Here is an 18,299-nt window from a genome sequence, read left to right as displayed (position 1 = left end):
TGATCAATATGGGCGAGAACCACAAGTGTCGCTGTTACAGTTAGCTGCACAGGGGTGTAATTCCACGTATCCGATGCCATCAGATCGGCCGAATGAAGAGAAGAAATTGTATACTTTGAAGGAGACAATTCAGAGCTTAGAGAGCATGCCATGAAGGAAGCTATCCTTGTTGAAACCTCCGAACATATGGGGGTCGTTGCATTATCGGACTCAGCCCGGAATACAATAATTCGAACTGCTCCTCCTGCATACAGAAAATGTCATCATGACCCGGCTGGTGGGGATGACTGGTAAGATAACGCATGAGGTGGTGGATGCTATCAGGCAGTTGGCTGATCTAGAGGAATGGGATAAGGCAGAAGAAAGACCGTGTGAAAGAGAAAGGGAGGGGCACAGTGATAGGCAAACTCCCGGAAGGAGGTTCGATAGCAGAGATTCTCGTGTATCGAGAAAGGATATGTTTTTGGCACTCCTACAAGATGGAGTGCCGCAGGAAGACATTAATGAAATCAAAACTCAAGACATGTATCAGCTCTATAAAAAGAGAGGGATAGAAGGAAACGAGCGATACAAGCAGGTGAAAAGGCAAGATCTAAATAAATCCAATGGAGGCATGGTTCCCTCTGCACGCCTGAGGATGAGGCGGATGAGGAATCAATGGGGACACCTTCACAATATAAGCCGACCTAGGCAGAGTTACAGAAAGCAGTGAGCGCAATGTTAGAGACAGAGTACACATATGCACATTCAAAACACAAATAGGATTGTGGTCAAACTCTGGTAGCGACTGCCCGACTTAAGTTAGACAGATGGCCTCATGTAAATGTAAAATTATTCTGGCAATCAGGAAACGTGCAAGAGGTTCGCGCCTTAATTGATACTGGGGCGGAGGCCTCATTGATTCATTCACAGGAATCCTTCCAGGTTTAATAACAAACATTTCACAATAACGGGATTGGCGGTTAAAGAGACTCCCGCAGTCCAAAAAAAAGTTGACATGAAGATTGGTAATTTGAAAGTGTTCATTGTCCCCCATCCCTGAAGACATTATTGGCTTTGATATTTTGGAGGGGTTGACACTGGGGTTGGAAGGTAAAACCTATCAATTTGGGGTGAGTGGTTTGACATGTACTCCGATCCTTGTAGGGAGATTTAAAATGCCCCCATACAGGTTCCCTTAGCCACGAAGCAGGTATCTGTAAAACAACACTGTATTCCAGGGGGGCAGAAGGAGATCTCGGACACCTTTAAAGGCCATGTTGAAGCAGGTGCGCTACGACCTGTGACCACGGCTTGGAACAATCCGGTCTGGACGGTTAAGAAGCCGGACGGAAGCTATAGGATGACTATGGATTATCGCGAGTTGAATAAGTACACTCCTCCGTTAGTCCCCGATGCGGTTTACCTTAATTGAAAATGTGCAAAAGTTCAAAGGAACATGGTATGCAGTAATAGATCTGGTGAATGCATTTTTTCACTGTGCCAATTGAAGAAGAAAGCCAAGAGCAGTTTGCATTCTCTTGGAATGGAAGGCAATATACGTTTCAACGTTTGCCTATGGGTAACATGCATAGTCCGACCATCTATCACCGGTTAGTGGCAAAACATTTAGATAAAATTCTGTGCAAACCTGACATGCAGATTCCACACTACGTCGATGATCTTCAGTAATTGTATCATGTAGCTGTGCATTGCGCAATCGACTCATTTGAACATTGGTTCAATTCTGTTACAGATGAACATGCCAAAATCTCAGTCATAGACACAAGGTCTGAGGAAGATTATCTGGAGGGGATGGCTAAGTGGGCACACCAGAAAAGTGGGCCCCTCAGAGAAAAGGCTATCAGGCGGACACAAGATCGAGGAATTAGCCCTCTGTTAGAGATCATACAGACTGATTTTGCAGTGCCTGGTGTGCCAACATCACAAATCAAGGTCTATCCCACATATCATTCAGGGTATGTTGAAACGAGGTAAATTACCTGGACAAATTTGGTAGATCGATTATATTGGTCCAATGCCGATTAGCAGAGGATGTCAATATGCGTGCCCAATTATGGACACAAATTCCTGATACTTGATGGTGCTGCCATGCCAAAGAGCTACCCAATTGAATAGGATTAAATTATTAGATCAAGTGGCATTATATTATGGCGTGCCTTTGCAAATTCAAAGTGCCAATGGGTCACATTTTAAAGGAAAAGTGATTCAAGACTGTCGGGAGAAGAGCGTGGAATGGATTTTCCACGTCCCGCATCATCCCGAGGCTTCGGGGTTGATTGAAAGAATTAATGGGTTGTTGAAAGAACAGTTGCGAAAATCTGGTGACGGACACCTGGAAAGGTGGCGTGAGCGTGTTTTGGATGCGGAACAAATCTTAAACAATAGGCTGACCGCCAATGGCAGAACTCCATTCATTCGCATGTTAATGCCAGCCTTTGAAATGAAGCTGAACAGGGCACGTGAAACTTTATTGCACTACGAAATGTCACCTGGAGCGCTAGCTCCTTATTGAGGCACACCAGAATCTGCAGTGGTGGATTTGCATGCCCTGGATGAGATTACGCTCAAGACCAGAGTTATCAGTGTGATTGATACTGGAAATGGAGCACAAATTCCCCCAGAACACATGGGATTAATCACCCCTAAATCTGTATTAGCTTTGAGGGGAAATTCAAGTGCTGGGAGGGATTGTGGACGCAGACTACCAAGGAGAGATAAAAATCACTCTCATTAATAGTGGTGAGAACATGTTACGCATCCATAAAGGGGACGGGGTGGCACAGTTAATTATTGTACCTGTAAAATTGTCCATGGTGAAAATGGGAGAGCCATCCACTGTAGTAACTACACGTGGGGACAGAGGTTTTGGCTCGTCAGCCAGGATGGTTCCTGGAGCGAAAGTCTGGGTTGAAAAGCATAGTGGGCCGCCCAATGTGATTGCAGCAGGGGAGGATCAGGTATTTCTGGTAATGGAACCTGGTAAACGAAAATGGACCCATGATCCAGCTGGCAAATGTTATTTACGCGAGTGATGTACTCTACTGATCTCGTGTTTTTTCTGACTTGTTTCTTTTAGACCCTGGTCATGATGTTTGCACTTGTGGGCTTGTGTGGAGTGCATTCATGAGGGTACGGGGACATGCAAGAAGAGGCGGCAAATGTCTCCATCCTGCAGCTGGAATCGGGGATTTGGATGAGGACTGACGAGTTTGCTTCGGCCACGGCGCATGAAGACGCATCAACTGTGGCTTATTGTGGCTCTTTGAGAAAACGCTGTGGGGATAGGCATGATGTCTTGCCCCCTTCTGCAGTTTCCATGTCTTTCGTGCAGCATGGCTACTCTGCCATTGTCTAGCAAACCAAGAATAAATGGTTTTTCTGGCTCGGCGTGTACTAAACATTTCATGCTTCTGCTTGGCTGATGTTCATGATTCCGCAAATTTAATTTCAACATGCCTCATGGCTGTGCCAACGCTGGCCCCTGTGTAACAGCACGTTTTCGGAGTATTACATGAGGATTCCCTAGTGGAGGAGTCCGATGTAAGGAGTTATTTTTCGGTTTATGAGTATTGCAAATTCTGTGCGGACACTGATTGCAAATGGAGGAACACAACACGTATTATCACTTAAAATATCGCTCCTGGTGATGTTTGTTATGAAATGACTTGTGATCTGAACTATATCAGTAAATGTCAGCAGTTGGATATGAACAATGATCGAGGATGCACCGACATCGTTTGTGTACTCTATCAACAAGTGTGTGTATTGATGTTTCTAATAACATGTTGTGTAACTTTACTGTCTTAACTGCCAGCCACCCGAGTCATGTGAAACTTCCTACGAGTTGGTTATTCTCCTGTGGGAACTATACATATTCATACATCGTTGCTAATATTTCGGGTGGTCCTTGAGCTTTAACGTGCCTTAGCCTAATGATGTTTCTATGGGGGCTCTTCATCACATTGGTTTATATCCTAAATGTGATTCTAACGTGCACTTGTTATCTGAAACTGAGGTGTTGGCCCTTGCAATTTCTTTAGTGGGGGTCTTTGGTTTAGCAGCTGGGGGCTATAAATCCTTAATTAAGCTGGCTTGTGTGGTAGGAAAAGGCCTTAATGAAACCTCTCAGGCTTTAACAGAGCTATTGTTAGATAAACATTTTAGAAATGCGATTCTGCAGAACAGAGCTGCTATTGATTATCCATTTTTTGAAGCATAATCTGGGTTGCAAAACGGTGGAAGGAATACGTTGTTTTGATTTGGAAGATCGTTCTCATTCAATTGAAAAAGCATAATGGTGGATTGCGGGACCTTATATCTCAAGTCACTCAGGATGGGAGCTGGTGGGATCAGGTATTCTGATGGATTCCAGCGGCATTGCGTTATCTTTGTTTGGATTTTCGCTGTGTTGATTATTCCTCTTGCTTGTGGTGGTTGTATTTCCTGCATCCCGAATTTAATAGGTATTTTTCGTCTGCGGCAAAGACCGGCTTTTCATCCATTGTGCTATGGAAATTGTTTGTCCAAAAGGTGGAGTGTAATGTGTGTGCAAAAATGAGCTTAAAAATATGGCACTGGTGTGTGACCATTTTGGACATTCATTTCCAAAACAGCAATGGAAGTCTACGTTTCTGTGAGCTCAGTCAGCAGACATGGGTTCTGCCACGGTGGCGATGCTCATATTTGAAGGCAGATGAGCTCATTATGCCGGAGAGTTGGCGTATTGTTCGATCAAGGACACACCAAGAAGGGAGTTGGAGTTATGAAGGTGCAGTGATACGGGGTGCTGACAACGAGGGAGAGAAGCAGGGTTTTTCCACTTTAAGCTGGATTTTTCCAGTCTTTGCTCCCCATGCTTGCTGTCTGTCTTTCGGCTGGGGCAGTTGGTAACTATTGAGGGGATGGGGATCTGCTCCCCATAAAGAGGAGAGGTATTTCTTTTTTATTGTGATTAAGTTTTCTTAAAAAACTTGTTATACATTGGATAACTCAATGTTCCTCTTAAGAGTTATTAGTCCAATTGCCTTGTTGCAATATACAAAATTATGCGAGTCCTTCAGTTGCTCTTCTGTTTTTGAGTTTGTGTTGAAGCCTTTAGGCAGTATTTCGATTTAGGTTCTCAGAGGAAAGGTATTCCTAATGAAAAGTCAGAGAATTGGAACCCTGGGTGATGAAGTTTCACTGAGAGGGAGGACGCTCCACTCCAGACCCCGTTATTACGTGTGATCGCTCTCTGCCTACCTGCCTTGGGACCGGGTAGTGTCGTATTGGCAGATATAACGTCTTCTTCCTCAACTGCACCAAACAGTGATGTAACTGATCTACTCTTTCACCTACGTATGCCTCTATGTATAACCCAATCTATTAATATTTAGAGTTGTTTGTATATCTTGTTTGAATAAAGGGCCTGTAAAGAGCCAATTATATTCTAACTATTGGTCTAACTGTAAATGTGTGTGTGTGTGTGTGTGTGTGTGTGGGGGGGGGGGGGGGGGGTTGCCTCCCCGAGTCCAAGAACATTTTGTCTGTGTAGTCAGGTGAGTGGTTCTGTGTCCCTTACAGGTGAGACAAAAGCAAAACAATCCACTGTCCCTCAATGGAGTCTGCATGGCGTGGAGAAAAATTAATCTTAGCAAATGTGTTTCAATCAGCGTGCGTGGAAAAAAGGAGCCGAGGTCACAGGGCGCAGTGTCTCAAATACTGGCCCTGATGATGTGACGGGCACAGGGAGGTATCAGGCAGAGCCACGCTGCACTCCTCTTGCAGCGTAAAAGTTGCCAAAAAAACAGCTGTGCTGGGTCAGGGATATCAGATGAGGAATCTGTGGGAACAAGGAATCCATTAGAATAGTGGATATATTTTGGTCATCTATGGAAAACCGAATACAGAGAACATGCATTTTTCCAGTATCGTTTTGCTTCAGGAAAATGTTCTTGGAATGCCACCGAATTGGACATGGCCATTTCCTGATGCCTGCCAAATGTGGTGAACTTGCATGGAGAAAGTCATAAGTTAGAGTAACAGATTTCCTTGTGCTCCAATGTGAAGTGTGACGTAACCTTAGCTGTAGCACTGCTATTGCTGCAGAGTAAACAGAATGTGCAGGAAGACAAGTGTCCATTATACAAACAATTCCTGGGAGCAGGTGAAGCATTGTCCCCAAAAAGCAGGCACAGAAGCTTTTATTTTAGAAAGTAAGGAGAATTTACCAGTAGCAGTTAAGGGAGCATTTGTTAGCAGGTAAAGGTGCTCCAGGACAAATGGATTTTTCTTAGAAGTCAAGGATTTCCACGCAATTTTGGACAATATATAAAATATCTTTATTATGTCCACAAATCAATATGTCAGTTTCTCTCCCGAAAAAACCTCTGCATGTCCCAAAAATAAACCATTTTCATTTGAAGGTACAACACAATATTCAGAGGTGCAAAGTACTTTCATGTCCCTCACGGATCACGTGTAAACAGATTTCATACCCAAAAGTCAACAATAGTGAGCTCTGCATCCCAATCACAGAATACATGAAACGGTTTCCCACAATTCCTTTGGAAAAGAAAAGAGGCAACATAGTATGTTCGACATCCACTGGTCTCACGCTTAACTTAGAATCATTAAAGTGAACTGTTAACGATAAGTCAGTGCGCCTTCTTCTGAACTTGCATACTCTGCATGTACCTCCATTCCAGGCTGAGGGCGTGAAACGTGGGGCTTAAATTGCACCAGGGTATATATATACTCTTACTTGGACATTACAGTGGGTCAGCAACTCACCCACCTACCCACCCCTTCTTTACTTTCCAGATCATCAATGTTTCTGGGGAGGCAATAGGACCTCTTTGATGTTGAAGGCAGAGACGAGAAAACAGTGTGAGCCTTGCAGTGAGATGTTTGGCAAAAGTATGCCAAGTGTGGAAAGTGTGAGATCACCGCCAACCTCAAACAAAGTGTTGTGATTTGTAGGTTGACTTGCAAGTATCACCAGTCTTAAACACATAGGACTAGTGGCTTTATACCCCAATGATCGAGTAAGAGCTGGCCCAAAATGCAGGGCCGTACGCGGATGGGAATCCATGCAATGGAGACTGCACATATTCTCATGCCTATTCTATCCCAGTGGAATTAGAAAAACACCTTGGAAAAACACCATTAGGATATATGGGCGTCAATTAAACAGACCCCATCCATGAATCAGGTTCTAGTGTTTTTCGGCATCTCACTAGTTGCCACTTACTCACTTCTTCAATAAGGAGGCACGGTTGAAATTTTGAAAGCAAATAATAGAAGACATTGTAAACAGTAAAGACCTCTCAAGTACTCATGTGGGCTATATTTATATCCCATGAGCTTTCAAGCTGGTGCAGTTCCAAGGTCTCCAGCTACCATTTTGTCAGAGAGCTGCCATTACAATTGAGTGAAGCAGGCCATTGATTAAGCAAGATCAGATGTGACGGGAACAAGGGGCGCTACAAATCAGATCCCATTGTTCACCGGTGATTTATTTTTATTGATGGATCATCATAGTTGGTCTACCAGATTTACCCCGGATTGTATCAGAGAATCTGTTCTATACCAATATCTGCGAAGCCCTTACATCAGCGCCTTTCATGTGTGTGCTATGGACTTTATCTCTCAGTCACTGACACGGAGCACCTTCGGCTCGAACATCAAAGAAAGGTTGAGGAAACTGATAGGAGCGCGTAATCGGGAGATGAAGGAAGACCTGCAGCTCATAGCCCTTGGCCAATACTTGCAACTTCTATACGTACACTCCAGAAGGAACAAAAGGAGCAAACTTTACAGAGTTCAACCACCAGAAGAAAGAGCCCACAGCTCCTGATCCTAAACTGCTCACTGATCCAGAGACCAAGACACAGGCAGCAAACACTTGCCTTGCACGGATCAATCCACATAGAAGTTCTTCTGACCACCTTTCCCATGGAGTTCCCTTGTGCACTAGTACCACAAGAAATCTCCTTGTCGTACAGTCTGAGGGAGCGTGGGTGCAGGGTCTAAGGCACGGGCGGGAAGGATGAAGACTTGTGCGCCTAGCACACCGTGGGTCCAATAGCAGCTCCTACCACCCATTTCTAGACAGCGGGCCCATTGGATACTTCCAAAACACACAAATGGACTAAAATGTGAGCACAGAATGTTAGCAAACAGCCACAGAGTTATGGCTTTCTGCTTCATAGCAGAGTTTGCTTGTACAGGGAGGTGCTTTTAGGTAGACTCAGCTCACAGCACCTTACCTCTCGAAGCAACCAAACATGTAAGTCAAACAATCTCTGCAGGTGGGTTCCTGTAGTAGGACTATCTGCCCTCAGTAACCCCACCAAACTCCCCCCCCCCCGTACAGTACTCTGTACAGCCAAGTATAGAATCTGAAATGGGACTGGATGGCAAGTTTGTGCATCACAGAGAATGCACCCAAACCCATATGAAGAGAAACATGGCAGTCAACTCCAAACGGAAGCTTCTGTTTTCATTACAATCTAAGCATCCACAGCAAATCGCCTGCGCATCATGCATCAGCAAAAGGGTGATAAACTCCCTTTAATACATGAACAAACCCTCTGGGGCTTTCCTATATCCAGTCTCCACCACAAACAGCAGACAACTTCGACCCAAGAGAACAGTTCTCAAAACTAGCTTGTACAGCCACAAGTTCTAGAGTCCTCTTCCAAAATAATGTATTATGAAAGGTGTGTGCCGGAAAGACCGGTTTGGTCTGCAGTTACTGAAAATAGCAAACCAGCCAAAGTTGGGGGTCTTTACTTTTTATAAAGTGTGCCGCAGGGCTGATATCATTACTGCTTCCTCGAGACTTCTTGCGCATGAGGAAAACTCATTGGAGCACATTTAACAAGTACACTTACACATGTATGTAAAGCAGTAAAGGTAGTACAAAAGGGACACTGGTTACTGAAACTAAAACACAGGTATTCTCTGCAAATTCATAAAGACATTTGATTTCATACAAAGCCTCTCGTTTAAAATAACAGTATTCCTGTGTGGAAGACCTTTTCACCTGCATCCGAGAAGACTTCCCTTTGGGTAGTTGGTCTTCTGTTTCTATGGCACTGGCAATCGGAGACATGCACCTGGCAGGATAACCAGTTTCAGTGCACATCGAAGTGGGAATCATTGCACTTAGTAAATTCTTAATCAAATCAATGGTAGCAGAGCATACAGCCTCCAGGAGAGAAACAGCTCAGGAGGGCATGTGTCACGAGTTCCTTGTGGAACTGCAGGCATGTGTGCTGTGCCCTGAACCTCATGGTTCACAACTGGCGCTACGCTGGCATCCTTTGGTGTTTGCTTTACCTCCTCAGGCACGGCATTGGAGTTTGTGTGCACACTCTACCACAAGGCGTTGTCATGACAAATGGTCACATCACATGACAAAGGGCATAGGCATGAAAACACTTGAATGAAGAAGGCGTAATATGTAGGAAAATATAGTCTTCCATGAAGTTCAACTCCATCGTGTCATGGAAGCCCAACATGAGCCTCAAAGTCTCAGTGGTCATTTGTCCACCATGGTCCAAAATGCAGAAGACCAGGCACCCACCTTAGCTGTAAACCCAGCCATCACACATCACTGACTGGAAGACTGTCATCATCCAAATCCAAATGGTAAGAAGATTCCTGGGCGCAAGTTGCCCCCTGTTTCTCAGCCTTGCTTGGCCCGGTCACTTGGTGCGTTTTGTCTCTTGAAGAGAAAGTCTGGACCTTGGTGAGGCCTGGTTGGGCCTTGGTAAAAGACTGGTGAAATCCTCTCTTCTCCAGGATAGAGTGTCTGGCATTGGAGCTCCAGGGTGGGCTGTCATGGGTGGCGCCAGTAGAAAGTGAGGTGGTGGAACGGACTGCGGAGCTGCACTCGGTGGTAGAGACGGGGTGCTCCTGCAAAGGGGAGTGTTGGTGAGATACGTGCTCAAGTCATTATAGACAAGTTAGTAACTCAGTCTCACACTTCACTCTCTGGAAAACAAAAAGCCAAAAAGAGCGAGAGCAGAGCATCAGGCAGAGCAGCAAGAAGCAGACACCAAACCCCACAAGCCCACACAAGCCTGCAGCCTCCTGTACTCTGCGCGGATGGTCAGAGCAGCAGGAAGCAGACACCAAACCCCACAAGCCTGCAGCCTCCTGTCCTCTGCGCCAATGGCCAGAGCACCAAGAAGCAGATACCAAACCCCACAAGGCCACACAAGCCTGCAGCCTCCTGTCCTCTGCGCCGATGGTCAGAGCAGCAGGAAGCAGACACCAAACCGCACAAGCCCACATAAGCCTGCAGCCTCCTGTCCTCTGCGCCGATGGCCAGAGCACCAAGAAGCAGACACCAAACCCCACAAGCCCACACAAGCCTGCAGCCTCCTGTCCTCTGTGCGGATGGCCAGAGCAGCAAGAAGCACACACCAAACCCCACAAGCCTGCAGCCTTCTGTCCTCTGCATGGAGAGTCAGAGCAGCAAGAAGCAGACACCAAACCCCTCAAGCCCACACAAGCCTGCAGCCTCCCCTGTCCTTTGCGCGGATGGCCAGAGCAGCAAGAAGCAGACACCAAACCCCACAAGCCTGCAGCCTCCTGTCCTCTGCACGGATGGCCAGAGCAGCAATAAGCAGCCATCCCATCCCCTCCCCCATTCCAACATACAACAAAAGGCTTGCTTAGAGCAGAATAATTACTTACTCTTGGTAATGTTCATTCGGATGCAATAGTCCTTCGCATGGGCTCTTCATCCTAGATATATATCTTTCAGCTCCTCTCTGAAAGCTTTTCCACCACCCAGGGCGCAATGTGGCTATGTGTTGGATCTGCTCAACTGTTGCACACCCATGACTTTAGGGCAGAATACATGGAGCCATTACACCCCATGAACTTGGTTCCGTCTTTCCCCCTAGAACTCTGCAGATCAGTGAATGCAGAATAGCAACAGGCGAACAAGCGATCCAACATGGGTGTTGGGGAATGCAAGGAGACAATCCGTGGCAGGCAGCACTAATCCATCAGAAAGAACCTACTGAGAGGGGGATATATGCAATTTCATCACTGGAAATAAACATTGAGCGGAAAACTATATGTTTTTTAATTCACTGAACATCCTTCGCAACATCTTTTAGGACTGCTGCAATTAGATAAACAAACTCCCATTCTAGACTATTTGTGGAACGTGTAGGATAGTGGGTTACACAAATATCGTTATGCCCCCAATGTTTATTTCCAGTGATGAAATCACTGGCACGCGAAGAGACAAGTCATTGTTTGTTCGAATGGATTCCTCATCTAAGAAACACTAACAAAGAATTCTAGAACCCTGGAGGAGGGAGAATAGTGAGATCCCAATGTGTAGACCAGAAAGCTCTGGAGCATCACACAACCAAAGCAGGCTTCGTAGCCAGATAACGAATCCAAGCTGTAGTGATTTTCAAATGTGTGCAGTGAAGCCCTCATAGTAAGTAGTCTGCCAAATGCCTCAAACAGGGGCATCAGGCCTCGGGTAGAAAGGGCCCTATGATTTTCAGACACATCCTACTCCGACAAATCAAAGCACTGAAATACACAGGCCAATCCACCCGTAGAGGGTCTGATCAGCAACAGCCCTGCCCAAACAAGTCCAAGCATAACCAACAAAGTACAAGTAATCCACGCGCAATTCCCTTAACATATGGGGTCCTTCTTGGGGTCCAGATAATGACACTTCACCTTAGATTTATGAGGTGTGGTTAGAAGATTGTTGTTCTGTGAGCAAAGGAAACCAGACACGACCTTGGGGAGGAAGTTCAACCTCACTTTCTTTGGAGAAGACTAGGTATTAAAGTGTCACAGAAAGACTCATTCGCCTAGTGAAAGTGATGGCAGACAGGGAGATCACCTTCAGGGCAAGCAACTGCAAATAATAAGAATGAAGGGGCTGAAACTAGAGGCACGATCAGAAAGTTTAACACAACATATAAATCCCATGCTGGAACAACAAACGGGCATGGAGGAAATTGCCTACCCAAACTCAGCAAAAACTGCATAATATTGCGGATGGTAAAGAACAAGCCTGCTCAGGTGTTCTCAAAGCTATAAATAGCAGCCAGGCACCACTTCACAGTGCCAGTCTGCATACCCAGAGAGGCCAAGGACCAGAAAATCCAGAACTGCAAAGGCTGGTAAAGTGAAAAGGGTTCAGAAACGTCCCTGCACCTAGATGAGATGTTGGACCACTTGAAGGCATAGACAGACTTGGGGTTCAGGACATCACCCGACAAGTCCCAGCCATTATACCTGAGCTGTACAGCAGGCAAGGTTGAGGTTTGAGGCTACAGAGGCTGAGGTGGAGGACACAGGCCCTCGACTCTGAGATCAGTTCAATTGCCAGAAGCCACCAAGACTGAGAACATGCCCAGAGGTTCTGGGTAGCACGTTCTTCAGGATCAGTCCGAGCAATCAGGGTCAGTGTGGACACAAACCTCTGCAGTATCATGAGAACAAGCAGCATTACAGGAATGGGTGTGACTGCAGAAAGGAGAGCCAGTTCCATTTGACAATCCCCTCAAACACCTCGCGGGAAAGACTCCTTCAAGCAAAGCTCACACTTCCTGTTGATACTGGAAGAGAAGCGGTCCATTTGAGGGATTCCCCCAATGGTGGTCTCGCTCAGAACCTCCACGCAGAGCACCCATTTACAAGAGGCTGCATTCTCAACTCCCTTTGTAATCACAGTAACATGGACAGCAGATAAGTCATTCTCCACAGCCAGAAACACAGACACATCCTGTCCCTTCAAAGACGCAGCAACCCCTACACCACACCCCTTGCAAAAGTAATGCATTGAAACAGTTTTCCGGAAAGATCAGGACACACTGGCCCCCTTAAGTATGAAGGGAAACCACCAGGGCCTTCCAGATAGCTTCTAGTTCGAGCCTCAGCAGAACACCACACCCTGCTGACCATCAGACCATTTAGGAGAGCACACCAGCCTTTCAGGGAAGCATTGCTGGAGACTTTTGAGGCGAAGGATGAAATCATAGCTTCTCACTATCCAAACAGTTCCTTGCCAGGCCCACAACAGGAGGTCGTATGTTCCACTCTTTCTAGACCTGCCAAAGGAGAAATTACTTACCAGTGATCTCCTTTGTATGGATACTTCTCCCACAGATTCCTCATCTTGATAGATCGCTATCCAGAGTCAGCGACTCTGAAAATGTTTTTACTGGGGGCATAGTGCAGCTCCATATAGCCAACGACTCCCTTGTATACGACCATCCCATTCCTAAACAACAGAGTGAGGCTGTGTGTCATCTAAAAGGATGCACTAAGCCCACTTACTTCCAACTTACTTCCAAGCAGAGTAGGCTGGGAGGGAGATGAGGAAACTGCGGATGAAGAATCCATAGAAAGAACATTACTGGTCATTTCTACCTCAATGGATTGCATTCTCCCACAGATTCCTCATCTTGATAGACTACCAAAGCAGTAACCATACTGGAGAAAGGTTGGAAGCCACAACAAAAAACTATGGAGGAGCGCCCAACCAAAGCACGCATTTGCCCCACACACCAAGTCCAAGCTGTAATGTCTGGCGAATGTGGGCAAAGAAGACCACGTCGGCGTGCAACAGATGTCTCTAACCGACACTCCCCTCTGAAGAGCCGAGGTGGTCGCAACACCTCTGGTAGAGTGGTCCCTAAATCCTGCTGCAACCTCATTATCCGCAGTCTGGTACCATTAAAAAATGCATAGCACAATCCAGCGCAAGATAGTTTGCTTAGTAACTGCTTGCCCCAACCTGGATTGTGAAAAAGCAATGAAAAACTGGTCATCTTTTCTGAAAGTGCCCATTCTGGCCAGGTGAAACCTCAGCGCCCTCTTGGTATCCAATCTCTGGAGCCTTTCCTCATCCTCTAAAGGATGGGGTGGAAGGTAAAACGCTGGTAGGGTTATGCCTAGATGAAATTCTGACACCATCTGTGGCAAAAAAAGAGTGCTCTTTTAGGGAGACACTACATATTGCCTGCAATTCACCGACTACTCTAGCGGACGTGACTGTCACCAAGACTGTCTTCATTGTCACGAGTCTGATGGACGCTGAATGCAAAGCCTCAAACGGAGCAGCCATCAGAAAGGTGAGAACCAAGTTCAGATCCCAATCTGGGACTACGAAAGGTGGAGGGAAAGAATGAACCAGGCCCTTCAAAAACTGTGCCACCACAGGGATGGTACAGAGGCAATCTTGTTCTGGCGTCCTTTTACAAAAAGGGACAGAGCCGCCAGATACCCCTTCATCGTGCCCAACTGCAGGCCCAATATTGCGAAAGCCAACAAAAACTCCATAACCCAGGAGGTGGGACATGATATTGGATTCCCCTCCTTTCCCCAGGTCACAACCTTTCTCCACCTGCACACATACAGGGACCTAGTGGATGGTCTACGTGCAGCCAACAGCATCTGTTCGAAGTACCAGTCTCTGTACCTCAGCCTCTTAAGAGCCAAGCATACAGGTTGAGAGGGTCAAGGGTCAGGTGAAGCACATTGCCTTCCGACTGTGACAAGAGGTCTGGCATCTGAGGAAGTCGGAGAGGTGGGCATAAGCCAGTTCCAAGAGTTGTCCAGAGCGATCAGGAAGCCCTGAATCTCTGCAATCTCCTAAGAACCCAAGAACCCAAGGGATGACTTATCAGTGGGAATGCATGATGGAGGTTGAAGACCTACTCCACTAAAAATGCATCTTCCAATGCCTCCCACCCACCCGTGGAGGGAAATTCCCTCCAACAGAACTGCATGCAAGTCGTGTGGTCCACCACCGCAAACAAAACCACCATTGAGTGCCCCACCAGGCGGTGAAGATCTCCGAAGTGACCGCCGGGCATAGCCCCCACTCATGGGAGACCAAGCTCTGGTGTCTGCTAACCCATTTTCCACCTCTGCCAGATGAGCTGCAGAGGCTGAGATGTTGTTCTCCATCATCTGGAACCATATACCTGCATGGGCTATCTGCACAGGGGCAGTGATCTCATGCCTCTCGTTTGTTGATTTAGTGCATGGACACAGTCTAGCCAATTCAGGGTGCGTTTCCCCTGCAGAGAAGGCACAAATGCAGTCAACGCCAGCCTGACTGCTCGCAGAGCCAGCAGATTGATGGGGCAACCTTTCTCCTTCTGAGATCAAGGACAGCTGATCTGGAGTGAGACGCAATGGACCCCCAGCCCTTCAGACAGGCGTCCGTGACAAACTGATTCTCCAGCCATGGACCCATGTTCGCTCTGTCTCTCCACCAGGTGAGGTCCTTCACTACAGACCTCGACACTTGGAGGACATCCTGAGAAGCCACTGAAGGGATCTCATCCAGAGTCTCGCCTGTGGCACCAGAAAAATACAGGGTGTCATTAGGCCAAGTAGGCGCAAGAACACGGATGCTGGGAGACTGCTGGAAGTCTGGCAGAGACTGAACATACGTGCCACATTGGCGACTCTCGCCTCGGGGGGGAAAATCGTTCGCTTTCCAGGTGTTCAAGACTGCTCCGAAGAACTGGAGCTTTTACACTGGAGGTCTGATTTCTTTAAGTTGGAGAAACCGAAGTCATGCAGTAGTGAGCATGTGTCCTCGAGATGGCTCGAAACCTGTTCCAGCGACCATGCTTGGATCATCCAATCATCTAAGTATGGAAACACAAACACGCCAGCTCTCCTGAGGTGGGCACTACTCCTGCCATCAGCTTGGTAAAGACCCTGGGGGCAGAGGTCAAGCCAATTGGTAATGCACGTCCCAGTTGAGGAACCTTAGCAATCGCCTGTGCTTCCTATGCATAGGCACATAAATAGGCATCCTGAAAATTCAGCAACACCAGCCAGTCTTGGAATTGCAGAGCCTGGAGAATGTCACTCAATGTCACCATCCTGAATTTGTCCTTCCTGAGGAATCTTTTCAAATCACTGAGGATTAGGATGAGACAGAGTCCTCCCCATTTCTTGGGAACCGGGAGGTATCGGGAGTACCAACCATAGCCTACTTTCTTGGCTGGAACTGCCTCTACTGCTCCCTTCAAAAGAAGGGCCTGCAGCTCTTCCTGTAGCTCCCGTTCCGCAGTTCGGAGGGAGATGGAGGTCTGTCCGGTGGTCTCTTCAAAAACAGGAGGCAGTAACCCCACTCGATTAACTGAAGGACCCAGGAATCTAATTTCTTTACATTTTCCCCAAGAACTTTCTGTGGTGCTGTCAACGTGATAGTAGTCGACTGTCAAGACTCTCTACTAGCTCTACCTGGCCATGACAACCTGCATTGTCCCAGTTGGCCTTGCGCTCTTCTGGGAAAGGTGGAGTACTTCCTGTATCCCCGTCCTCTGGACCCAAAGGCACAATTCTGCAGTGGCGGCTGTTGATGTACTGCGAAGTCTAACAATTTACCTTTCAGATTTGAGTCCTTGAATTTTTATAGCAACTAGTCTGCTTTGGGGCCAAAGGCATCGAAGGCGAAGGTCCAGCAGCTTTGACTGAACGTTCGTGGAAAACCCTGAGCCCCTCAAATAAGCAGACCTGAGCAAGACTGTCTAAGTGCCCATAGCACAACCTATAGAGTCGGACGTATCCAAACTTGATAGGCCATTTCTTGGCCCATCAGCCCCCCATGTCTAAGAAGCCATTCTTGACCTCTCCCTCTGGGAGGTGGTCAGATACTTCTGAAATGGTACTCCAGAGGATATGTAAGAATTTGGAAAAAGCACAATAGGCATTCACAGTTTTGAGTGCCAGGCTCCCTGCAGCAAAAACGTGCTTTGCTAAAGCGTTGGCTTTTTTCGATTCCCTTTCAGTGGGGAGGTTTGACATCAAGGGGCTGGACGCAACCATTGCAGTCTGCACCACTAACCGTTCAGGATTCGGGTAAGTCATCAAAAATGGAAGGACGCCCCTTCACAGCTTACTTTTTTCATAAGCTCTGCGCCGCCTGCTGGTGTCTAGCATGGGCGCTGCCACAAGGTCAAGGCCAGATCAGCTATGGCCGCATTGAACGGCAAAGCACCTTCAGTTTGTGGCCCACAGTCGAGGAGGTGGATGAGGTCGTGCTGTTACACCAGTTTAGATGATGTGCCAATCCCAAACGCCACAACAACCTTCTCAAAAGCCTTGCAGTATTCAGCATTCTGGAAAGCATATGGGTTTAGTTGCTTGAATTCCACATCCGGAGATGTGCCCAGCCCACTGGCATTGCGGAGGCCCTCCACCAGTTGAAGCAACCCAGCCTGGTCCGCCATACAATCTGGCAACGGATTGAAGGTGCAAAAACCCAACGCCCCCCTCCACCCCACCTTATCGGCCCGAACCGAAATGGTATTGGGTTGCCCTCCACGTCAGAGTCAAAGAGCACAGATGGAGTGTCTGGTACAAAACTTGGATCTTGCAGGGCCTCTGCCAGTCGAGGGGCTTCTTGGCCCGAGTGGGCTGCCGACGGTCTCAGCGCAGGAGGTGGTTTCTCCTTAGGGGTCTTGCATGAGGGCATTCGACCCACCTTGGATGCCTTTGTGCCAGACGGAGCAGGCAGTGTTGGAGCTGTATTTAACCTGCGGCGTCGAGGCAGAAGCCGTACCAGCTGAGGCCTTTTCAAAAACATTGAGCATTTTGTTTTTGAAGTCCTCCCACTCCTCCCTAGACGGAGCATTTGTAGGGTAAGACCTAACCCTTTCATCCGACGAGCTGGAATTGCACCTGCTTCTTTTCTAGTGCAACAAGGGGCGCGATTTGCTACGTCAGTGTGACTTTTTTTGGACTTCTTATGGCGATGCTCCTCAATGTTTCTCGGGAGTAGGTCCCTCGGTATCGTGCTCAGATGACTGAAGAAGCGATTTTTCCGGAGATTTAGATGGCGGGCTGTGAAACACCAGCTTAGCAGAGATTTTCTTCACCGTCTTTGGGTTTAATAACCAAACAAGAACCACATTGCTCATACCATGCATGACACCAAGGCACGGTACACATCTAGTACAGCGTTTAAACCAGGATGGTTTAGGCACCGCCATACTAACGTAGGATCGATTTTTCTTGAATCGAATTGGAGCGTATTCCGAAATAGTGTGGTGAGCGTATGGAAAAAAGGAACAGCACCCAACATCATGTCTGTTGTCGAGGAATGGTGCAGCCATATACGAGAGAGTGGTTGACTATTTTATCAAGCGGCACTACGACCCTGCCCCCAACCCCGTTGAAAAAGAAATTCCGAGCAGCTGCCACTGGATAGCTATCAAGATAAGGAATCTGATCTGTGGGTGAATGCAATCATCTAAGATCCATCATTTCGCCCTAAGACAGACACCACGGAC

General features: G+C 47.1%; 1 protein-coding gene across 5 annotated transcripts in view; it reads right to left on the bottom strand.

Moving 5' to 3' along the window:
* The window catches only part of PLEKHA1 (pleckstrin homology domain containing A1), a 749,116-nt gene that overhangs the window by 41,304 nt on the left and 689,513 nt on the right, over positions 1–18,299 (bottom strand). For 3 of the 5 annotated variants that reach the window (XM_069611982.1, XM_069611980.1, XM_069611984.1), the window contains one exon: positions 6,300–9,906. The exons of the other annotated variants lie outside the window; for them this stretch is intronic. In XM_069611982.1, the coding sequence (XP_069468083.1) occupies positions 9,696–9,906 (211 nt within the window). In that variant the 3' untranslated portion in view covers positions 6,300–9,695. Of the gene's footprint in view, positions 1–6,299; positions 9,907–18,299 lie in introns of those variants that run through there. 5 annotated transcript variants of the gene reach the window in all.

Source organism: Ambystoma mexicanum, chromosome 8, assembly GCF_040938575.1.
Source record: "Ambystoma mexicanum isolate Mex_15411 chromosome 8, UKY_AmexF1_1, whole genome shotgun sequence".
NCBI lineage: Eukaryota > Metazoa > Chordata > Amphibia > Caudata > Ambystomatidae > Ambystoma > Ambystoma mexicanum.
The sequence above is the reverse complement of the archived record's forward strand: the minus strand, read 5'-3'. Positions and strand labels throughout refer to the sequence as shown.